This window comes from Camellia sinensis, chromosome 15, assembly GCF_055761805.1.
Source record: "Camellia sinensis isolate YWXY chromosome 15, ASM5576180v1, whole genome shotgun sequence".
Classification (NCBI taxonomy): Eukaryota; Viridiplantae; Streptophyta; class Magnoliopsida; order Ericales; family Theaceae; genus Camellia; species Camellia sinensis.
The window spans coordinates 121,472,723-121,495,207 of NC_138975.1; the positions used below are offsets into that span (position 1 = coordinate 121,472,723).

Consider the following 22,485-nt stretch of genomic DNA (forward strand, 5'->3'; position numbering starts at 1 on the left):
GGGTTCCAACCCAATTTCATTACTTAGACCATCTTCAACCCTGAACCAAATCTGGCATCAAATTTAAAATTTGGTGAAAAAAGTATTTTTTCATGCTCCAACGGTTTCACCAAATTGATATCAAATCGAGATTTCACCAAACGTTTCACCAAAATGAGGACAGGCTCCTCATTTCATCAAAACACTGTGCGTGACCGTTGGGGGAAACCAATCGGTTGACCACCAAAAGGTTCAAACAGTTCCAAAAAAAAGGTCAAACAGTTGAAAAAAAAAATTTTTTTTTTTTGCCTTACCGATGACCAGCCGGTCGACCACTAAAAGGTTCAAAAAGTTCAAAAAAAAATAAAATAAAATTTTGGCTTAACCGGTCGACCGGCCGGTCTACTAACCGGTTATCCCGGCACAGATTTGATGAAAATCAACCGTTAGAACACTCGGTATCAGATTGAGGAAAAAGTCATTTTTTTACTTAGATTTGATGAAAAATTTGATTCAGGGTTGGAGATGCTAGGGTTGGAGATGCTCTTACGGCACTATAATAAATGGACTATGCAAAATTGGAAACACCAGTGCTGCTATTCTTTTACTAAGAAAGATGGAATAAATAGGAGGTTGTGAGCCTGGACTAGTGGAATACAGCACGGTCATCGATAGACTTTGCAAGGACAAACTAGTAACCGAGGCTTTCAAGCTCTTTTCGGAAATGATAGGTAAAGGTTTTTCACCAAATGTCGTCACTTACACGTCATTAATTCAAGGTGTATGTAGTTTAGGTGAGTGGAAAGAAGCTATAAGATTGTTGAATGAAATGGTTGGTAAGAATATCTCGCCAAATGTTCAAACTTTTACCGTTTTAGTTGATGCACTTTGTAAAGAAGGAAAGGCCAAAGAAGCACAAGCTGTTGTTCAATTGATAATCCAAAGAGGTGTGGTGCCTGATGTTGTCACTTATAGTGCTGTAATTCAATTGATAATCCAAAGAGGTGTGGTGCCTGATGTTGTCACTTATAGTGCTGTAATGGATGGGTATTGTCTGTGTAAGAATTGATGTATTATTGATTGTTGTATTGATATCTATTACAATGATTCATGATTCCTATATATAGAAGAGGGTGAGTGTGTAGTAGGTGAGGAGTAGGTGAGGAGTAGGTGGAGAGTAGGTGAAGTAGGTGAGTGTGTAGTAGGTGGTAGTGGTAGGTGTGTAGTAGGTGGATTTTAATAGCCCCCCGCAAACTCAAAGGGGATAGGAACTAACCAACTTGAGTTTGGAGAGAGTAACAAAACAAGAAAATACATAAAAAGAAAAGAGGATAGGAGACACTGTATGGCCGTGTCAGACCGTTGGTGAAGGCACTGAATGGTGGTGTCATAACGTTGTAGAGGACACTGTATGGTAGTGTCATAACGTTGTAGAGGACACTGTATGGTGGTGTTATAACGTTGTAGAGGACACTGTATGGTTGTGGCAGACCGTTGTAGCAGATAAAGTCTGGACAGTTGACGAGGTCACACCGGACCGATGGAGAAACTAACCAGAATCAAATGTCGGGACAGTTTTATGTGGTCATGTCGGACCGTTGGAGATGCTAATCGGAATCAATGTCGGGACAGTTTTATGTGGTCATGCCGGACCGTTGTAAAAGGCTAACCGGAATCAAATGTCGGGACAGTTTATAGGGTCATGTCGGACCGTTGGAAAAGGCGCACCCTCAAAAGGTGTGCCCAATTTTTCAAAAAGGCGTGCCATCAAAAGGCGTGCCCAATCCATAAAAAGGCGTGCCATCAAAAGGCGTGCCAAATCCATAAAAAGACGTGCCATCAAAAGGCGCGCCCATGTTGGTCTAGCGCCGAGCGGCGCATGCTGCGCGTGGCTGCCTTGGCTATTTAAACAAGGTTGAGGCGGAGGCTGTGCAAACCAGTCTGAAACCGCCGAACATTTGTATTCTGAAATACTCTGTAACCAATTCTTCTCTGAAAATACCAGTCGAAAATCGCTGCTTCGCTGAAATACTCAGCAACCCAAAAAACATGGCCTCGTCTTCTCGGTCAGCTACCCAGAACATGGCCTCGTCTTCCCGGGGTCTGCTCACTCTCTTTCCAGACCTCAACGAGGAGTCAACAAGAGAGATAACTGGTGCGGTGGCCCGTGAACCTCAACCAAACACCTCTGGTTTTGCTCCGCTGAACTTTCTGATGTGGTCGGTGGAGCAAAAAATGGCGGTGCAAACGGATATTGAAGCCAATCAGTATACATTGAAGTCATGTGTGGAAACCATGACTGCGGTCACAAACTTGTCGCACCGGCTGCAGAGTAGGACAAATGAGGTGCAGCAGTTAAACGCCCAACTGGCTCTGCTCCAACGCATGTATAAGGATGCGCGAGCAGAGATAAGTGTGCTAAAGGCGGAAAATAAGGAGCTGAAGCGGAAGGCCACCGTGATGTTCCGATTTGGAGGGCCGCCATATGCTGCAGTGGAGGAGCAGGGGGGAGTGAACGTGCTCGGCGGCGTGGGAAACACGGAGGCAGCACCGTCAAGGGCCGCCCAGGACGGAGGCAAAAAGAAAAGACCGGCGGCAGAGTAGAGAAGAAAAATCCCACTGTGGGTGCGGTTGTTTTGTTTTTGTGTGTTTGTTTTTTTTTTTTTTTTTTTTTTTGATGTAAAATGGTGATCGGGGTGAGCCCCGATATGAATAAAATGAGAGTGGTGTGCAGGCCGTCTTCGTCTGTTTGTTGTTTTGTTTTGTTTTTTTTTTTTGTTTTTCGGAACTTTGAAAATCAGAACAAAAGATATTTGGTTGGGAAGGGTAATCAAAATATATTTGTGGGTGTGTGTAAGGGTGGATAAAAAAAGGGTCAAAGAGCACATGGAGTCTGATTTTGTGTGTTTTTTTTTTTTTTTTTGAAAAGTAAGGGAATCGAATAAAAAAAAAATATGGTGATGGTGATGAAATGATAAGCATAGTGATAATGAATATATAATGATGAATATAAAATAATAAAGGAGGGACTGGGAAACAGGGAGAGCACCAATTAAGCTTTAGAATAAAAAAGAAAGTTTGGGCGGTGGATGGGTGAGTAAATAAAAAAAAAGAAATTAGAAGTGTAGAGCAACTAAGCTTTATAATAATGAAAATAAAGGTGAAGATTTGTTTAAAAATAAAAAAGAATATGGATGTGTGTGCAAAAGGTGATGGATGATATGGCTGCCATGGAACCTTTCAAAACGGCCATCAAAAGTCGGACGGCCTCGCGTGCCAATGGCATCAATACCAGGCTAGACCCAAAGACCATAGCCACCGTTCTCAGGCATTCTGAAACAAATACTGCCCCAGCCATGGGCACTGCTGCATGCAATCTACCTATGCGGAAGCTGGAAGCTCTTGAGCTGGTGAGAGGGGCTTTGACAGCAAAGCATTCTTCATCAATGCCCTGCCCCCACCATACTTCCAGTAGATTGGAGCTGTATTGGCATATTCATATCAACAATTACGACACTGTTCTGAGGTGATGTCTCCCGAACGCATATATACTTATCGGATTCCATGGTAACATGAGTGAACAGGATGAACTGTGGATTTATCCCTATGCTAGACAACGTGAGGGCCTCCCTTATGCTGATCGGAGCATTAGCGGCCGCCGTGGTGGCGAGATCGAACCTCCGAGATCAGAACTCGGATCTACGAGAGAGAAACCGATTGAGAGATTCGAATCGCTGAGATCTGAGACAGCGAAGCAAACCTCGAACCCTCTCCGGGAAATAGAGAGAGAAAGTAGGAGAGAGGTCTTGCGAGTTGATGGAGGTCTCAAATTGGTTGAGGTCCGGCGGGCGGCCAAGGCGAGGTTGCCGCCCGCCGGTGAAGCGAAAAATATTAAATTCTTAACCTTGCTCTGATACCATGTAAGAATTGATGTATTATTGATTGTTGTATTGATATCTATTACAATGATTCATGATTCCTATATATAGAAGAGGGTGAGTGTGTAGTAGGTGAGGAGTAGGTGGAGAGTAGGTGAAGTAGGTGAGAGTGTAGTAGGTGGTAGTGGTAGGTGTGTAGTAGGTGGATTTTAACAGTCTGTGTGGCCAAGTAGATGAGGCAAGGAAAATGTTTGATGTTATGGTCAGTAGGGGTTGTGCTCCTAATGTTTTCGCTTATAATATCTTGATAAATGGGTACTGTAAGATCAAAAACATAGATGAAGCCATGAATCTCTTTAAGGAAATGTCTTGAAAAGGATTGCTTCCTGATACTATTACCTACACCACTCTTATTGGTGGCTTGTGCCAAACAAGAAGACCTCAAGATGCACTTTTGCTTCTTGATGAGATGCAAACTTATGGCCAAATTCCTAATCTGTTTACTTTATCTACTTTGTTGGATGGCCTATGCAACAACCAATATCTTGATGAGGCATTGGCATTGTTTGAAAAGATTGAAACAGCTGGATTAGTTCCTAATATTGTTGTCTATAATAGCCTAATACAACAAATACTTTTATCAGTGCATTGCCTACTTAAGTGTAAAGCAACTCCGCTTAAATAAAATTGCCATTACCTATGGCTCCAAGAGCATTCACTTTTAGGCGCATATGAGAGAACCAATGCAGACAATAATAGTTCATCCACAAATATCTGAGAATGTTGCTTATTTGACAAAACCAGTTTCCTGCAAGGTACATACAACAGATAAAAAGGTATCATGATAAAGACTAGATGATATATAAAACGCAAATCCCAGAAGATCATATCACAAATGACATCAGCGAGAAAACATGGTTCTAGCACAAGACACAAACATCTCTCTTTACATTCTCTCTTTTAGTAAAAGCAATAAATATCTCTCTTTATATCAAGAAACCAAGTTCAAGAGAGAGAAGCAGATGAAGAGTTTGAGAGGAAGATGAACAGAGAGAGTGAGAAATCATCAGAATGAACAGTAATAGAAACTACAGAGTTGAAAACTTTACTATTCCACAAAAAAAAACTACAAAAATTTTCTCGAAGTTCCATAATTTCTAAATCTTGGCATTCATCTTCTTAAACTTTGAAAGGTATGCAATGATGTATCTCCTTTGTCCTAGTGCTGTGTGTCTTATTTTTAAGGAATGCAAAGTCAGGTAGGTAATAAAAAATGATTAATTACTGATAATAAATAACATATTTCATAGAATCTGGATCACTTGATAGTAAGTCACAGGCACAACGAAACATTTTTCAATTACCAGAAAGTTAAACTATAGACTAGTATTAATGAAGTACTGCACAGGTCAACTAGAAGATAAAATGGACCGACACTTGAGAAGAAACACAACTCATAAGCATTTCAAGACAATTGCTATCGAACTTCCAAAAGTCAAAGTCAGCATCAAACAAAAACAAGTGACCAAAAGAAAATAAAGTTATCAACATAAATATTAGAAAGGGAATGACCTGGAATTCCACACCGTGCCAAAATCACAGCTTAGCAACAACAGAGCCCTGCTATGCTTCATAACTTCACTTTCAAGGACATCAAGGGAAGATGCATACCAACTTGACATGTTATCACTTCCATATTCATCTTTCTTTACAGATAAGTTGCTATGCATCTTGTATCTTTCAAGTGCAGCCATAAAAGTTTGTTTTGCCACATTATATAATGGCAGAAGAACCTGAGTTGAGATGCCCAACTTATGGTCTCTACACCAAAAAACTGTCTCTGAAGGATTAACTTTTGATACTCTGGATCCCAGGACCCTATGCATAGTCCCAACAGAAGATAGGAGGGAACCGACAGCCTCTTCATTGAGCGCGACAAACTGGGATGGATGAATAAACCCCACTTCATCACTGAATGCAAGTAAAATATATTATAAAGATAAAACCAAGGCCATGAAAATAAGTGAACAACAAAATGTCACAAAGAATCTCATAACTCCCCATATTCAGAATGAATCAAATTTCCCCTGTAAGGATTTGCAAAGCAAAAAAAAAAAAAAAAATGAATTGTTTAGCACAAAAAGAAGATGAACGATGTGTTGTTGGACGGCTTTATTTAGCATAAGTCATTATGATTCTACGATGACACAACAAAAATCAAGCTAACATAGAAAACTTTAAATATTTGTAATTATGTATGATGTGAACTAACTCATGAATTACGTGTAAATTATAAATTGAAATACCCATAGAAGGTCTGCTTCTCAGAAACCAATATGTGTGTATATATATATATATGAAGACATTTGAACCATGTGCAGTGCATGCACAATGAGAATCAAAGAGCTGTAGCCAATTTTGATGAGATAAAGGCAAAAAAAGGGATTTATGATGCTTGAAAGAGTTAAACACAGTGATGACATGGTGCAATTGACTAAAATTTCTTATATCTGAAACTGATATATCAATGATGCTAAGATTGAACTAAAAGGGTACACATTTTCTTTAGCATTCCAAAAAGTACTATGTTCTACTTTGAACAGCCTCTGTAATTCTTTGAACAGCCTCTGTAATTCCAACGATTATATTTCAGTTATTTCATTCTCTGTTTTTTTCCAAAAATTTTTTTTTTGATAACCCATTGAAAATTTATTTGCAGAAAACTGAAAAGCCAATGAATTCCCACATAAAAATTCAGTGAGATGCAGATTTAACTTTTTTAAAATTGCACATTCAGAATTCAGTCCCTTTATTTTTCTGTTATTGAGGAATCAGTTGAACATGCAGAATTCCTTATTGCTTTTTATTGGCTTACACAATCGAAGCTACTATTTAACCATAGACTCATCACCTAAGCTTGTTCCAACACTTAGACATGCATGTGTACATTACATACACCTATATATTCCAAATTATTAATCGTTGAAGAAGAGAGGGAGGAAACGCAGAAAAGGAAGGAAAAAAAAAAAAAAAAGAAAAAGAAAAAGTTAGACTCACATTAATGATGTTTGAAAAAGAGAAATGATACCGCCCTCTTTAAAAGAGTATTAATGATGTAAAAAATTAAAAAATAAAATTAAGGTTAAAATATTACATCATATTAGACTCACACATCAATTAAAGCTCTTAATTTAGAGTTTTTAATCTTTTTTTTCTTTGAAAAATTATATTAATTCTTTGTCATTGTAATTATTTAGACGGAATGAAATATTGAACTCATACACACTCTCTTTCATTGCTTTTATTTATTTATTTCTTTTTTTTTTCTTTTCTTTACTTTATTTTTTTTAATGTCATTTTTTCTATTTTTACTAAAAGTTATTACTTTTATATAAGTAAGGAATTTATAAAATAGAACTATTAATCACAAGGGTGTCAATGTAATTTTTAGAATTTCAAAAATAATATGTAATTGAATCAAATATCAGAGAATGTCAGTGTAATTTATCAAAAAAATAAATAAATAAAGGGTAAATTACAAATACATTTCTTAAGATTTGCTTAAAATATATATTGCTCCCTGTGGTTTGAAAAATTACAAATACCCCCTTATTAAAAAAATTTATTTAACAGAATTAACTAAAAAATGAAATTCATAATTGCTCTCTTATACAATAATAAAATTACCTAAATTATTAATTGAAATATATTTTTAACATCGTTAAAAACTGTTAATTGACTTTATGATTTATTAATAAAAGGGGCGATTTATTATGAAATTAGAAATCTTAGGGGTGGAATGTAATTTTCAAAACTACATGGGCAATTTGTATTTTAATGAAATTTGAATGAGTGTATTTGTAATTTACCCATAAATAAATAAAGTGGGTCAACTCGGCGAATAAAGTGGGTCAACTCAGCAAGTTTTTAAACTCAAGTGTGGCGAGCAAGTTTTTTTTTTTTTTTTTTAACCACTCACAATTTATTACCTATACTGATTTCAATATATTAATAAAAATAGTATATATTATCTCAAAATTGATTTTTTTTAATTGAATTTTTTATTTTTCATATTTTTTTATTTTTATTGAATTTTTTTAATATTTTATATATTCTTTTTAATATACCTAATATAAATATGCTTAAAAAAATATAATATTATACCAAAAATATATAATAAAAAATTTTAAAAAATTCAATATATTTTTATATTTTTGTGTATTCATTGATTTTTTATATTTTTTTATAAACATTTTATTTTTAAAGTATATCTAGGTGAAGTATATCTAAAACATTAAAAAAATTACTTAACATATTAAAAAATTTAGTTTAAAAAAAAAAGACAAAAATTAAAATTTTTAACCCATTACACACCATCAACATGAAATTCCCGAAAAACAGGATAATTACTCCCCCTTTCACATTGAGGCCTCGTTTGGCAAGTGACTTTTTTAGTCAAAAAGTTAAAAAGTTACTAAAAAAATCAAAAAGCCAACAATTCATACCAAAAAGTCAAAGATTCTCTTTTCTCTTTACTTTTTATACATTTTTTCGTAAAAAGCCAAAAAGTCATCCCAAACATATTAGTTTTTTTTAACTTATATTTTAGCCAAATAGTCAAAAAATTACTAAATTAACTTGTTTTCAAACGAAACCTGAATAAAGCTTAAGACCTCCACCGCCAGTGCCCCCGGCACCACGTGATTGGAGGGAATATATATTTTTTTGGCCTACTGGGGGTGTTGGGGTCCCTAGCACCGTTGCTTTCACATTATCAAACACGTAATACTTCATCCACCTCCATTTCCTTTTTTTTATTCACAATCATTACTCAAAAATCGTGCACCTTTGTCATCACTATCCCTTTATATTGCACCACTACAGTGTGAGTTAGGTCAAGTTTGGCATGTCTCAAAAAAGATAAAAAGTCAAAAAGTTACTCAAAAAGTTAAAAAGTTATCACTATTCACCAAAAAAAATATTAAAAAATTAATTTTACACACAAAAATACAACTCATCAATCACAATAAAGTCAGATATGTGCTGCGGTTCAAAAGGAAAATTGCACAGTTGGGTTGAATTTGAACAAACTGTTGTTCGGCCCGTGGGGGCCCATCACAGGTCCCGTTTTGATAATCTGAACCGTTGAATATGTAGAACTTGTCGAGTACTATATGTCTATAAAAAATCATGTTGTTCGGATATCGATAACTATATGATCAAATCAGTTTTGTATAAAAAAAAGGATGGTGTTATAGTTAACGGTTGAAAAATAAATAAATCTGATCAGATAGTTATCGATATCTGATCAACGTGATTTTTTACAAGTATATAGTACTCGACGAGTGCTACACATTGAACAGTTCAGATAATCAAAACGGGACCCGTGATGGCCCCCACCAGTCGAAAAGCACCGTCCACTAAAATGCCTGAAAAGTAGACAATTACCCTTACCATCTATTCAACCTGCGCATGAAGGATAGTTGTACAACCCAAAAAACAAATTTTCTCCTACACACTAATTTATACAATTTTTTAATACACATTTTTTTTTATAAAAAAGTCAAAAAATTAACCCAAACAACCATATTTTTTTCTTAACTTTTTAATCCAAAAAGTCAAAAAGTATACTTATTTAGGATATCCCAAACAACTCCTTAGTGTAAATAGGTACCGTTCCATATAACAAAGAACATTTGAACATCGATAACTAGTTTGACAATATGGAATCAAACAATTTTCCCCCGCTTAGCAAAGAATAACCCAATACAAATCATCGATTTGGCATTGGTTATTTGAATGATAAAACGAAAAATGATAAAATAGGCAATAAGAAAAGAATGACACAAAAGGGGTTAATAAAATAAAATAAAATTGATACAAAAGGGGTTCTTAAATTAAAAAATAATGAGAGGTTATTATAGTAAAGGGCTAGGAGTGAAGGAGGATCGCAATGGTGAAGAGATTTCCAATAAGAAAAGAGGAACTAGATTGGTAGAGGTCACAAGTCTAGGAATGGCATGATCGGCTTGGAAAAGGTGGGAGATTGTTGGGATTAGCATCAAATTCGACGACTTAAGACCATCTCCAACGGTGAACCAAATTTTTCATCAAATTTGAGTAAAAAAAGCTAATTTTCTCAATCTGATATTTCTTCCTCCAACTGTGCATCAAAAGGGGAGGGTCGACCGGTAAGGCAAAATATATATTTTTTTTAACCTGTTTGAACCTTTTTGACCGGTTTGAACCTACCTATTTGAAAGGGAACTGGTCGACCGGTTGGTCAACCGGCCAGTCAACCGGTTGGTTGACCGGTTGGTCTCCTCCAACGGTCACGCACAGTAAAGTAGTGAAATCTGTACCCTCTTCTCACTTTGATGAATTTTTTGTTGAATTCTCATTTTGATACCAATTTGCTGAAACCATTGGAGCTCCAAAAAGTGACTTTTTTTATCAAAATTTAAATCTGATGCCAGGTTTGGTTCACCATTGGAGACGTTCTAAGGTAGATTCGAAAGGTAATAATGGTTAGAGAATGAGAACTATGGGATGAAAGATGTTGGTCGAAGTTAGTAGTAGTGGCTGGGGTACAAAGTGGCAGTTTAGTTAGGTTGAAAAAGGGTCATGGATCTGGCCCAAATGAGTATAGTTCTGGATTTGGGCTGTGAATTTGAACTTCAATTCGGTCCATTGGACCACCCATTTCTGCAATAAAGATGATTCATTGGGCCATCCTTAAACCTGTCAAAAGTTATAAAAAAATGAAGGACAAATTACCCATATGCCATTTTTAAAAATTATGTGTTCTATTTAATCCCAAAACTTTTTAGATAGACTCAAGAGTCACGTGCCCATTTATCTTCTCTTCCTTGCTTCTTTTCTTTATCTCTCTTTCTCTAATATCTAACGACGACTACAACTATGACCATGCCTTCCTTCTTTTCTTTCTCTTTATAATCTACAGTCATAGACGACTAACGACCACCATTGATTGGGGTTCATCGACAATCACCAAGCATTGACTCCTTATTTCGCACTCACCGACGGCAAAGAATATGAGTTTCCGATGAAGAAGATAAGTAGATCTACGTCAGATCTGACTAGATCTAAACAAAAAAATAGTTGCCAGAATACGAGCCTCTCTATATCTATCTATTTCCTTTGATCTCTCAGTTTTTTTACTTTTTTTGTACTATGCACTTCTATTTTCTTGTTATAATAGAGAAAATTTTCAATTTTTAAACAAATTGTTTTCGAATTTTAGTTACAGGCGGTAAAAACAACAAATTTTTATGGTTTCAATTTTTTTTTTTTGGTGCTAAAATGAATCATTCTTTGGAACTATAAAATTTTACAATTTCATAACATGTTTTTAAATTTGATTAATAAGAATAAATGCTTAATAAAATCATTCTTTGAAATTATAATATTTTATAGTTTCAAAACTTACTTTTCAATTTGATTAATATTGGAGATTATTTATTTAAATCTTACAAAAATTAAAAATAATATATGTTTATTCTCATTGTTACTGTTTGTTATTCTTATTTTTTCCTTTCTTTCTTCTTTTAGTTTATCAATATTTAGCATATTTTGCTATATTTTTTCGCTTTAATTTCTTAATTTATTTTTTTTCTTGCAATATTCTGAACATTCTGGTGAGTCTCTAGAGATATTCTTGACGTCCAACGAACATTCTAAACATTCCGATGACTTCTGATGACGTTCAAAACACTCTGACGATACTTCGGTGAATTACTGGTGATACTTCGACAACTTCCAGTGATGTTGAACATTCCAGCGAGTCCCTGGTAATCATCTTACGGAAGTTCGACTGTGATAGGATGTAGCAACGTATTTAAATTTAAAAAAGGATATTTTAGCAACAATGAAAAAATATAGCACTAATTGGTACAAGTATTTTATTTTGGGACTAGATAGATTTTGAATTTTGTATATGGACCTATTGGTAAGTTCCCAAAAAAATAAAAAAACAACAACTTGTTTGGTTTCACTTTTCAGGATTAATTTTTCAAAAAATTAAAATTTTTTATTTTTCATATTTTTTTTGTTTTCACTGAATTTTTTTAATATTTGAAATATTTTTTTAAATTTTTTTTAGATATACCTAACATAAATACACTTAAAATGTATAATATTTATGAATTTTTTGTTTAAAAAAATTCACTAAATACTAAAAATATAAAAAATATATATGAAAATTCAGTACATTTTCGTATTCTTGTATATTTATTAATTTTTTAAATTATTTTTATAAATATTTTATTTTAAAAATATATTTAAGTAATGTATATCTAAAAAAATAAAAAAATTACTTAAAATTTTAAAAATATTTATTAAAAAAAAAAATTTAAAAATTAAAGATAAAAATTTATAGGACAGGCATTGGCCCGAACTGGCCTAAGTTGGGCTTAGTTGGAGGGTATCCACACAAGAAATATTTGCTAAAAAAAATCATAAAGGTGTATAAATGAAATACAACAATGCTAAGTAGCTAAAAATTTTGTGGCTCAAATGGCTCAAATCACTTACGCTGTGTTTGGTTGGGGGATTTAGGAAGGGAAATGGAAAGGGAAATGGAAATGACAGGAAAAGGAGAAAGAATTAATAGAATTCCAAATCCCAACTATGTTTGGTTGTGTTGGGAATCCAAGGAGGAAAAGAAATCATTTCTCATGAACTCTCTCATTGTCCTTCACACACAGAATTGTAGTCATGAATTGCAATAACAAAAAATAAGGTTGCACATGATCAAAGTGCTATTTGTTTTTTAGAAAAAAAAAAATTAATTAATTAATTTTTTTTAAAAAAATAAAAAATCAATCAAAATAAAAAATTAATTTATTATATTTTGATAAAAATAAATAAATATATATATATATATATATTAATTTGATAAAAAATTAATCAATCAAAATAAAAAATCAATCAAAATAAAAAATAAAAAATTAATTTGATAAAAATAAAAAATCATAACTAAACAAAACTTTATTATATTTTCTCGACAAATATATATATATATATATATATGTTATTTTCTTCTAATTTTTCTAATCCAACCAAAAATGTACGAGAACATAACAACCACATCAATCACTAGAGCACAGAACAAGTGAAAACATATAGTCAAACACTAAAATTACACAGCTCATCTTTTTTTTTTTTTCTTTTTCTGTTTTTGAGAACACTGAAGATGCATATATGATTGAATTTCCTAGCAAACAAAAGCATATGTGATAGAGAGAAAAATTATGCTCATGCAAAGAATAATTCCACAGAGACGGGATTTACATATATTTATATATGATATTATTATATTGTTGGTTGCAACCATGAAAAAATGCTATGCTGCTTACAGACAGACACAAACCAGCATCATTGGTGTGTAAATAAAACAGCATTGATGTGGAATTCTGAACCAACAAACACCAACTTTTGACATATTGTAAGTAGCAAACCAGCCCAAACACATGTAAAACTACAATAGTATACTGATATATTGACAATAATATAAAAGCATTTATATATTAGTGGAAGAGCTTCCCCTCCAAACTTGATAAAGTTTGAATTGCAGATTCAACAGACAGACACCAATTTAAATTGAACATAATGATGATTCCAAGAGTTCTATTATGATGATCAGAATAATCTCACAAGCATTACCAAAAAAAAAAAAAAAAACAAAGAAATAACATCAATGTATCATAGTGCAGCAATGCATCACAACCACCTACAGACAGCTAGCATAAGCAACAACATAAGTGCAGAACACCAAACCAAAGCATAAGACAGCATCAGCAGCAGAACATCAAAACCAAGACACCAGACTCATCCACCAATATAGAAAACATAACATCAATGTATCATAGTGCAGCAATGCATCACAATCAGAATAACAGATTCATCTACCAAAATAGACTCACCACCAACTAATAGAGTCTACAGACAAAAAATCCAAGCCTAATGATATTTTCATAGATTCACCACATCCCTGAAATATTCAAATAAAAAAGTACCAACGAAAGAAAAATAGTACTACGCATCAAAGATTGAAGATCCGAATTTAATAGACAACCAAAGACCTCGGTGTTCAATAGGGCATTCTATGTACGCTCGAGCATCACTCACTTCTTTAGCAAGAACTTGATACACCTTCATTCGAGAAGCATCACTCATGCCACTAACCTTCTCAATCTCCTCAAATAATTGTCCATTTGTGTAGTTCCGAAGGTTACCACGATCAAGCGCTGCTGCAACTGCATCTAGACCTTCCTTAATTGACCTTATTTGCTCACTCAGAGTGTCACCTAATTTATTCTTTCTCTTCTTTGAGTTAGAGGAACAAGATACTTCAGCAGTTTGGTCATCTTGAGTTCCAATCCCATCAAAATTCTCTGAGAGTGACTCAGTATGATCAGTATTTTCATCATCCAAAAGAATTTGTTGCCCAGCCCAACGAAGTCGCTTTTCTTTTGGACCTATAGCAAGACTCCCAGTTGCTCGATCCTTTTCGAAGAGTTGACATAACTTTTGAAAGTTTTGAATCGGAGCATGTCGAAATTGAGAAGCTTTAGGCTTTGCCTATAGAGAATAGCATATATAATATTATATTAAATAATGATGAACAAATATTGTAATTTTCTAGTACAGAACTACATCAATCTGACAATTAGATATGCCTTGAGGTAAGCTTCCCATACACCTGCTGTAGCTTCAATCAGTTGTGTTGAATGATTATATCCAAATCCACTATTAGTTGTTAACATATCGTTAGCCATTGCAAGATTCCTTTTTAAAGTCTTCAACCGATTCCTTACATGACTGGAATCACAATGTACACTAAACTTGGTACTCACCGCATTGCTTGCAGGTCTATAAGCAGATGATGTAAAACTACCACCAATTTTTTGCCCTTTGAGCATTTGGTCCAAGAGTGAGTCAATAAGAACAACATCCATTTGATTATTCCATTTCAAATGTTTCTTGTCAATTTCTACTGAACATTCTTGGTCACCTTCCACCTACACTCAAAAATGCCATAAAACATATCGGAAGAAGAGCATAACTAGTAGCAAATTATCACCCAAACAAACGCAATGTTTCACATAATACAATAACAAATTAAAATATAATTCATTCCAAGATAACATTCAAATAATAATAATTAACTTGTCAATTTTTTGTTTTATCAGCAAAAGAAAAATATTATATTGATGTAAAGAAAATGAGTACATAATGGGTACATCATAAGAACAAGAACAAGAAGAAGAACATCAAATAACCCTTCTAGCCCCTCTCTGTTTTCCAAAATCCATATTATAATTTGATTGTCATTGAAGATTTATATCATAATCTCTCCACATGTCAGTAGCTATTCGCTCCCTTAACAATTCTCCTTCCCTACATTCTTCAGCTAAACTTGATCTAGCCACGTTAGATTGCACTTGTGCTCTTCTAAGCTCTGTATCAACCTCCTCAATAAGACTTTCATTGGGATCAACACCCATGAGGTAGTTGTGCAAAATACAACAGGCCAAAACAATATCTGTTTGAGTGTCAACATCATAATATGGCTCTGTCCCACTTCCTAAAATTGGAAACCTTTTCTTTAGGACACCAAAGGCTCTTTCAATTGCATTTCGCAAAGATGCATGACGAAGGTTGAAAAGCTCTCGAGAATTTTCTGGTTGATGAACACTATACTCCTTCAAATGGTAATGAGTACTTCTATATGGAGCAAGGAACCCAGTTTTTAGTTGAAATCCTGCATCTACTAAGTAATATTTCCCTAGGACCAACAAGTAACTAAATGATGTTAGTTTGAAAGAAAACAAAAATAGATTTATATTCATCAGCATATATACACGTTCAGTGATCACCTTGAGGAATGATCAATTTATCCATTTCTCTTGTTAATGCATTATCTAATATTCTCGAGTCTGAAGCAGATCCTTCCCATCCCGGAAGGATATATGTAAACTTTAAATCAAAAGAACATGCAGCCAAAGCATTTTGAGTGGGATAGCATTTTCGTCCTCGGTATCTTTGTGCATCCTTGTTTGGCACTCTTACACGAAAATGTGTACCATCAATCGCACCAACACAATCCTGTAAAAATTCATTATTTGTATCCAAACATATAATATTATATACCCTAATTGCATTCATGTAACTACCTTAAAATAAGGCCAATACTTGGGATTGTTTCTAATCTCTGGAGGGCAGTTGAATCCATCAGGTTGCTTTAAAAAGATATCTTCCAATGATATAATGGCTTTAAGAACTTGATGAAAATGTCGACTAATAGTCTCACCTGATCGTCTATAAAAGAACTTGATCGTACGGTTCCTCAAATTATGGCCAATTATATGAAGGAATTTTGCAACTTGTTCTTCTACTTTACTTTGAGGATTGTCTCTAAGAAACTGAGTTCTTTTAAGCATGCTAACTAGTGTGGCAAACGCATCTTTGCTCATGCGTAACTGGCTACGACAATCTGCATCTTCCAAAGTCGTTAGCCGTTTAATTAGGGCATATCTTTCATAATCTCCTTGTTCTTAAATTGACTTCCTTATATGATCACGACAATGAAGAATTGAGACAAGGCTGACAGCATATGAAGCATACATAGCTACAAAAGTGGCTGCCCACTTTCTATACTTTTCCCACTCCTCTTGATCATTTATCTACAATTTTTTAATATAAAAAATCACATCCACTTGTTAATAATGTTCTAGAATTGAAATGATACTTCAAAAAGTTCATAGACTAGGCAACACTCAAAATGACAACCCATTTGATTGGTTAACTTGAAGCATGTAAAAATGAATAGGAGACAACAAGTTGATGCAGAAATATGAATTAATAGGCCCACTTTATCTTTTTTATATGGTGTTACATTTGAATTCTTCCTTGGTCAAATGGTAAACTATTTGGATGTTAATCAGGAAAAAACTCCAAGTGCTAATCAGGTACCAGGTCTTATGTATTAAGTTGCTAAACTATATTATTCCAAAATAAATCCAAGAATCAACCGTAGCATTAAGTTTAAAAAAATCTATCATGAACTCATAGAACTATTAATTTGTTTGTGCAGGAAATCGTGATTGAATCAGCAGCAGCAGAACCAAAGACAAATTGAAGCACAAACTCATAAATAAATAAGAAGCTTGTCCTATTCAAATCAGAGTTTTATAGTTCCAGTTTATGTATTGATATTGTATTGTTTCTACTTTAATGTTGGGAAAAACTCAAAAAGATTGGAATAGTAAACGGCTAAATTGTGTACAGGTATTGAGCTGTCTTAGTGGGCACATCTGTCACTCTTGTAAAACTGAATTAATGTAGAAGTGTAATTTTCATTAGTTGTCATCCATCTATTGCTTAAGCTATGATTAGACTTATAATGAATTAAACAAGATGTGTGTATCCCTCCTCCCAACAGAAAAGGAGAAACAACAAACATATGGATCCAAACAGAAAATGGCATTGGCAGTGAAATACATGAGCTAAACATTGAAATTTCCATCTTATAAAGAAGAGTAAAATAAAGGATACAAATGTCATACAAAGGCAGCACAAAATGAACCCCACTTATTGTCATAGTATCACTGCCATCTCTATCTTGGCAGGCTTCTCAAGCATTCTAAGCAGGAAAGGAAGCTAATGGATTTAATCCTAATAAAGGCTTCATAAATGCCTAATTCAGGATCACTTGTGAAGATGAAAACTGCACAGAGTGCTACAACCAGTGGTGGACCCAGAAATCATGAGTAGAGGTGCCATGTTAACTCAAAATTAAAACAGTGAATTTGTTATGAAATGAAAACAGAACCATCTAATAGTAATGACATTAGCAAATTCTCCAATATGACAATAGTCATTTATCAAAAATGAGGCATTCAAATGCTTGCAATCAACGAAAAAGGTCCAGTTAGACTGTTAAAGGAACGTGTGTGGGGAGAACACAAAATAACCTCAAACTCATCAAGGAAAAAAAAAAAAAAACTAAAAAGAATACAACTTCTAAGCCTTGAGGAACCCTAAGCACATTTTAAAATTCTGACTTCACCATTGTATGCACTATTCTAGTAATGAAATATGTTTAATTTGCCTGTGGTGGTTGAAATAATGAGAAGTTTTCTTACCTAAAGGAATGCTTTCTTCAATGACAATGATATCCACTCCAAGAATTCATGTTGGTTAATTATAAACTTTTTTTGGTTATTGGAGGAAAGAGGAAGTCAAATCTGTAACCTCCTAATGAGATACTATACCAATATTTTTTAAATTTATTTTTTCATTTGTTTATTATTATGTTCATAATAGATTAGGGAGTTGTTACTTAATGATGACATGAAGAGGGGCCTCCAAAGCATTATATATATATCTGAACTTCCTAGATTGAGAAGCAATCCTAATTCCTAAAACATTTAAATTTAAGAGAAATATTATATGTTATTAATTTTTTATATTTTTTTATCGCTTATGTGAATATTTATGCATTAGTTCTTTGTTTAGAAATTATCATTAAATAAATAATGTAAATGAATAATACCTTATCATGCATTCTCGTAATATTGAACAATAAAAAAAAATCCCAATATTATATTGTATGGCTTACATTGTACACAACTTGAAATTCTCTATAATACGTGAAATGATCCATGAACAAGTCTTTTGTGCTTTTCGGTTTGAAAGTCAATTTAAAAATGATTGATGTGTTAAACGCATTTTAATAACAGTGCTAGAGTGAGATTTCTAACAAAAAGAGTTGTTCTATTTTAGGCTGAAAGTTAGTTTGAAACCAAATGGCACAACAAAACTTAATTGGTTGACATGAAAAACACAACTCTTTTCTAAATTGAAAATTAAATGTGTTCTTTCTAAGTTATGGTTTTTTGTAATATTCTGGGTGAAACATCCACACGAGTAAATAAAAATAAGTAAAAAGTAATTCATGAAATAAAATATTTTTGTTTTGATGTGCATCATTTTTCCCTATAAATTATGAGACCATTTGTAAGTATCTTTGGCATTAAGAAGCACTTGTATGTAACAGATTGCTTTATTGAATGTAATGATTGTGATACCTATATGCCTCAAAGTGAGATTGTCGTTGTTCAGAAATTGAAGCTAAATTTTTTGACACAAATTACAAGTATTACTCGATTGAATATTAAAGGGTATTTTTGGTTGCATTTTGATATCAATAGTCATTGTGAAATGTACATCATGCAATTGTATATTACTAAACTGTGCATATAATCTATGGGTAATTCTATTACTCTGAACAAATCCATGTATCTATAATCTCTAATTCGTAATAAAATATATATATATATATAGGTGTGTGTATGTATGGAATTTTCAATACAGATCTGAGTTTGATGAGAGGAGAAGAGAAAACGAAAGAGGGGCACCAATACCTGATCGAAACTTTCGGGCAATGAATTATCAATCGAGTTCAGTGATTGAAGATCACCAATTGAAGCAGATGATGATCCCCGATTGGAGCGATTTTCTGAATGATGCTGCGAATTAGAAATTCCTACCAGAGTTAGATCTGCAATTTCACTTCGAAGCAAAATTGTAAAGCAACTTGAACATAAATAAACAAATTGGTGGAAATCAATAGAGATCTGAGTTTGATGAGAAGGTAAGACAAAATGAAAGAGGAGCACAAATACCTGATCTAAAAATCCAGGCAATGAATCTTCAATCGAGTTCATTGATTGAAGATTACCAATTGAAGCAAATGATGATCCCTGATTGGAAGGGTTTGCTGAATGATTCTGCGAATCAGAGTTTGCTACTGGAGTTAGATCTTCAAAACTCGTCGATGGTGGTTTTTTGAAGCTACTCAAGAATGGTTTCCTGCGAGAAGCCATGAACAATGAAACTCTCTCTCCCCGATAAATTTTTCCCCTCAGTTTTCTCAGTCTTTTCTCACAGATATAAAATAGAATTGATGTCCTAAAAGGTCTCCTATTTCTTTATTTATTTCTCACCCCCTTTCTTTTCCCATATATTTTTTATTATAACCAAACATAAATAGGATTACATTTCTCATTCCTTTTCCAAATCCCACCCCAAAAACCCCAACCAAACACAGCATTAAAACGACGTCGTTTTGACAGATTTGAGCCATTTGAGTCACAAAATTTTGAACTACCAAATATTTTCCAATGAAATATTATTTACGAAGTCAAATATACAGTCTGTCACTTCATTGTCCTTTAGCTAGTTCTCATGCAAAACGGAGAACACATGGTACAATACCATTAGCTACTCCGGCATTGAGGGGAGGAGCATGGAGTTCTCTACTTGGCTCTCTATTGGGAACGGTCTAAATTGGGCCAAGTAAGATGGACGGTTGAGATCAATTTATTAAAAAAATAAAAAATTAATTTTAATATATATATATATATATATTTTAATAAAGTAATCTACTCCCTCCGTCCCAAAATAATGGTCTCTTTTGGAGAATCCAACTTTTTTTGGTTGTACAATTATTGCATTTGAAAAAAGTTGATTTTCCAAATTTATCCTTTTGATAGTACATTTTTTGAGAATATCAATGTCATAATTGTACTTTTTATATTGTTTATTAATTTAAAAGAACGGTAAAATAGGAAATTTATATTATTTTTTGTACTTGATTTTTGAAGAGGGACTAATATTTTGGGACAATGAAAAATGGAATAAGGAACTAATATTTTGGGACGGAGGGAGTAAGTTGTTCATCTTTACTTGGTCCAATCTAGACCATTCATCTATACTTGACTATGATTAGATGTCTAAAAAGGTAATTTAATTAAGGATAAAATTGTAATAAAAGAATTAATAAGTGTAGTGTACTGAGAAAATAAGAAGTGTGTAACTAAAATTAGAGTGATTCTACTTATACTACTACTTTACCTCTTTACACATTTCATCTCGTTACACCACTAAAAAAAAAAATTAATTCTCATTACACCTATTATATTATCAAAACTAATCCTAAAGTAAGACTCTTCAAAACTCTTTCATCTCTATACACTAATAGTTTTTGGAAGGAAAATAAGGGAACAAAGAAAGTGCTCTTTTGGGAAAACAACAAAAAGCTACGTTCAGCAGCTCTAAAAATGCAATTTCCTAAGTTTGGTGGGGGTATTTTGGTCATTTTGTTGTGATATGACACCATAAACAAATAATAACTCAAAAAGAAAAAAAAAACTTTTTACTAACTTTCTAAATCACTTTCCAAAAAAGTCAAAAAGTTTGGTTAAAAGACAAAAATCAGCTTTTAACAAACTTCACAAAACACCCAAATACATAGCAAGAGGAAAAAGAAAGATGCAGGAAAAGTGCCTGTTCGGTTACACAATGCTAAACAATTTACATTCCTCTAATGTTATGTTGTCGGAAAAAATATGTTTATTCAACGTTTTTGTTATTATACATTTACAAAGTCACTTTTTTCCAAACAATGATTTTTAAATTTGTATCGGGCATATTTGGTTATACAATGCTAATGAATTTGAATTAATCCAGTGCCATATTACCAAACTAACTTTTTTTTCCTAGTAGTATGTTGTCGTTCGATTAGATGAGAACAAGAAATTAAACATACATCTATAAAATCATACATAAAAACTATAAAATCATGTTTAAAGATTTGTCTAGCCACCTGTCGTTGTACGTTGAAAGATTTATTTTTCCTTTAAGTATCCATAAAAAGTATCCATAAATCAAACATACATCTATAAAATCATACATAAAAACTATCCATAAAAATATTCATACAAACATCAAGTGTAAAAGCATCCATAAAATCTGTAAAATTATAAAATAAGACATGATAATGATCTAAGTAGGCTCGATAGTTTATACTTGCACGAAATGGTTTTCATTTACAAATCCTATGCAGATATCTCTTTGATCAAGTGTTGCAATCAATACCGATCTAAGTGGTAGAAACGTCAAGCACTGTTGCATGGATAAATGATAAAGAACGACTGGGTAGTATGCTATCAAATGGCCTATGTAGGGCATAGTCATCTAATGATGAAATCTAGGGCCAGGTTCGAAGTAGGATAAGATAGAGGTAAGGTCATCAACCATTTTCTTGTGAACCAAATAATTATATGCAGTGCACTACATTCGAATACAGCTCAAGTGTAAGTCTTGATTTTTTGCCATTACCTCCCGTATCTGATGTTTTTATAATAATGACAAATTCAGTATTTTTCTCAACATCAGAAGTCCATTTAATTAATGCTTGACCACTACTAAAAATCTAAATATAATAAATATATTTATACGTCAAATTATTAATAAAACTTAATACAAATTAAAAATAAGAAAAAATTGTGTTCATAAAAAAACTTAACAAACCTCGTATGTAATGAATTAATGACTGGAGTCCACTAATAATGTAGTACTTGTATTGTTGCAATGAGTAAAAGTATAATCATTTCAAGCAAAAAAATAAAAAAATGAAACGAAAATACATGGTAATGAGTAGCCGAACAAATTAAAAAAATTCACCCTTGGGTTACCGAAAATATATATTTTCTTTGACAGTTGGTTACCAAACATATATCTTTTGTTCAGCAATGTGATG

General features: G+C 33.3%; 2 protein-coding genes and 1 pseudogene across 5 annotated transcripts; 1 reads left to right on the forward strand and 2 right to left on the reverse strand.

Moving 5' to 3' along the window:
* The first annotated feature begins 530 nt into the window (after positions 1-530).
* Positions 531-5,435, forward strand: LOC114304423 (uncharacterized; annotated as a pseudogene). Its single transcript, XR_014356344.1, has 4 exons — positions 531-1,015; positions 3,189-3,505; positions 3,593-3,818; positions 4,060-5,435. The product of XR_014356344.1 is annotated as an uncharacterized LOC114304423 (transcript).
* Positions 5,436-15,033: 9,598 nt separating this feature from the next.
* LOC145813460 (uncharacterized) lies at positions 15,034-19,837 on the reverse strand. Of its 3 annotated transcripts, none has more exons than XR_014356550.1 (4): positions 19,568-19,837; positions 19,307-19,411; positions 16,192-16,564; positions 15,034-15,986 (listed from the first exon to the last, which is right to left on the reverse strand). XR_014356550.1 is itself a non-coding variant. In XM_082908887.1 (3 exons), the coding sequence occupies exons 1-3, from the start codon at positions 19,766-19,768 to the stop codon at positions 15,747-15,749; spliced, it is 546 nt and encodes a 181-aa protein (XP_082765013.1). In that variant the 5' UTR covers positions 19,769-19,837; the 3' UTR covers positions 15,609-15,746. The 3 variants fall into 3 exon arrangements, 1 of the variants encoding a protein (XP_082765013.1); XR_014356549.1 differs by having other exon boundaries at positions 15,758-15,986; positions 16,055-16,564; XM_082908887.1 differs by lacking the exon at positions 16,192-16,564 and having other exon boundaries at positions 15,609-15,986.
* On the reverse strand, positions 15,209-15,730 carry LOC145813254 (uncharacterized). Its single transcript, XM_082908538.1, has one exon. It carries the CDS (start codon positions 15,728-15,730, stop codon positions 15,209-15,211), a length of 522 nt encoding a protein of 173 aa, XP_082764664.1.
* Positions 19,838-22,485: the final 2,648 nt, after the last annotated feature.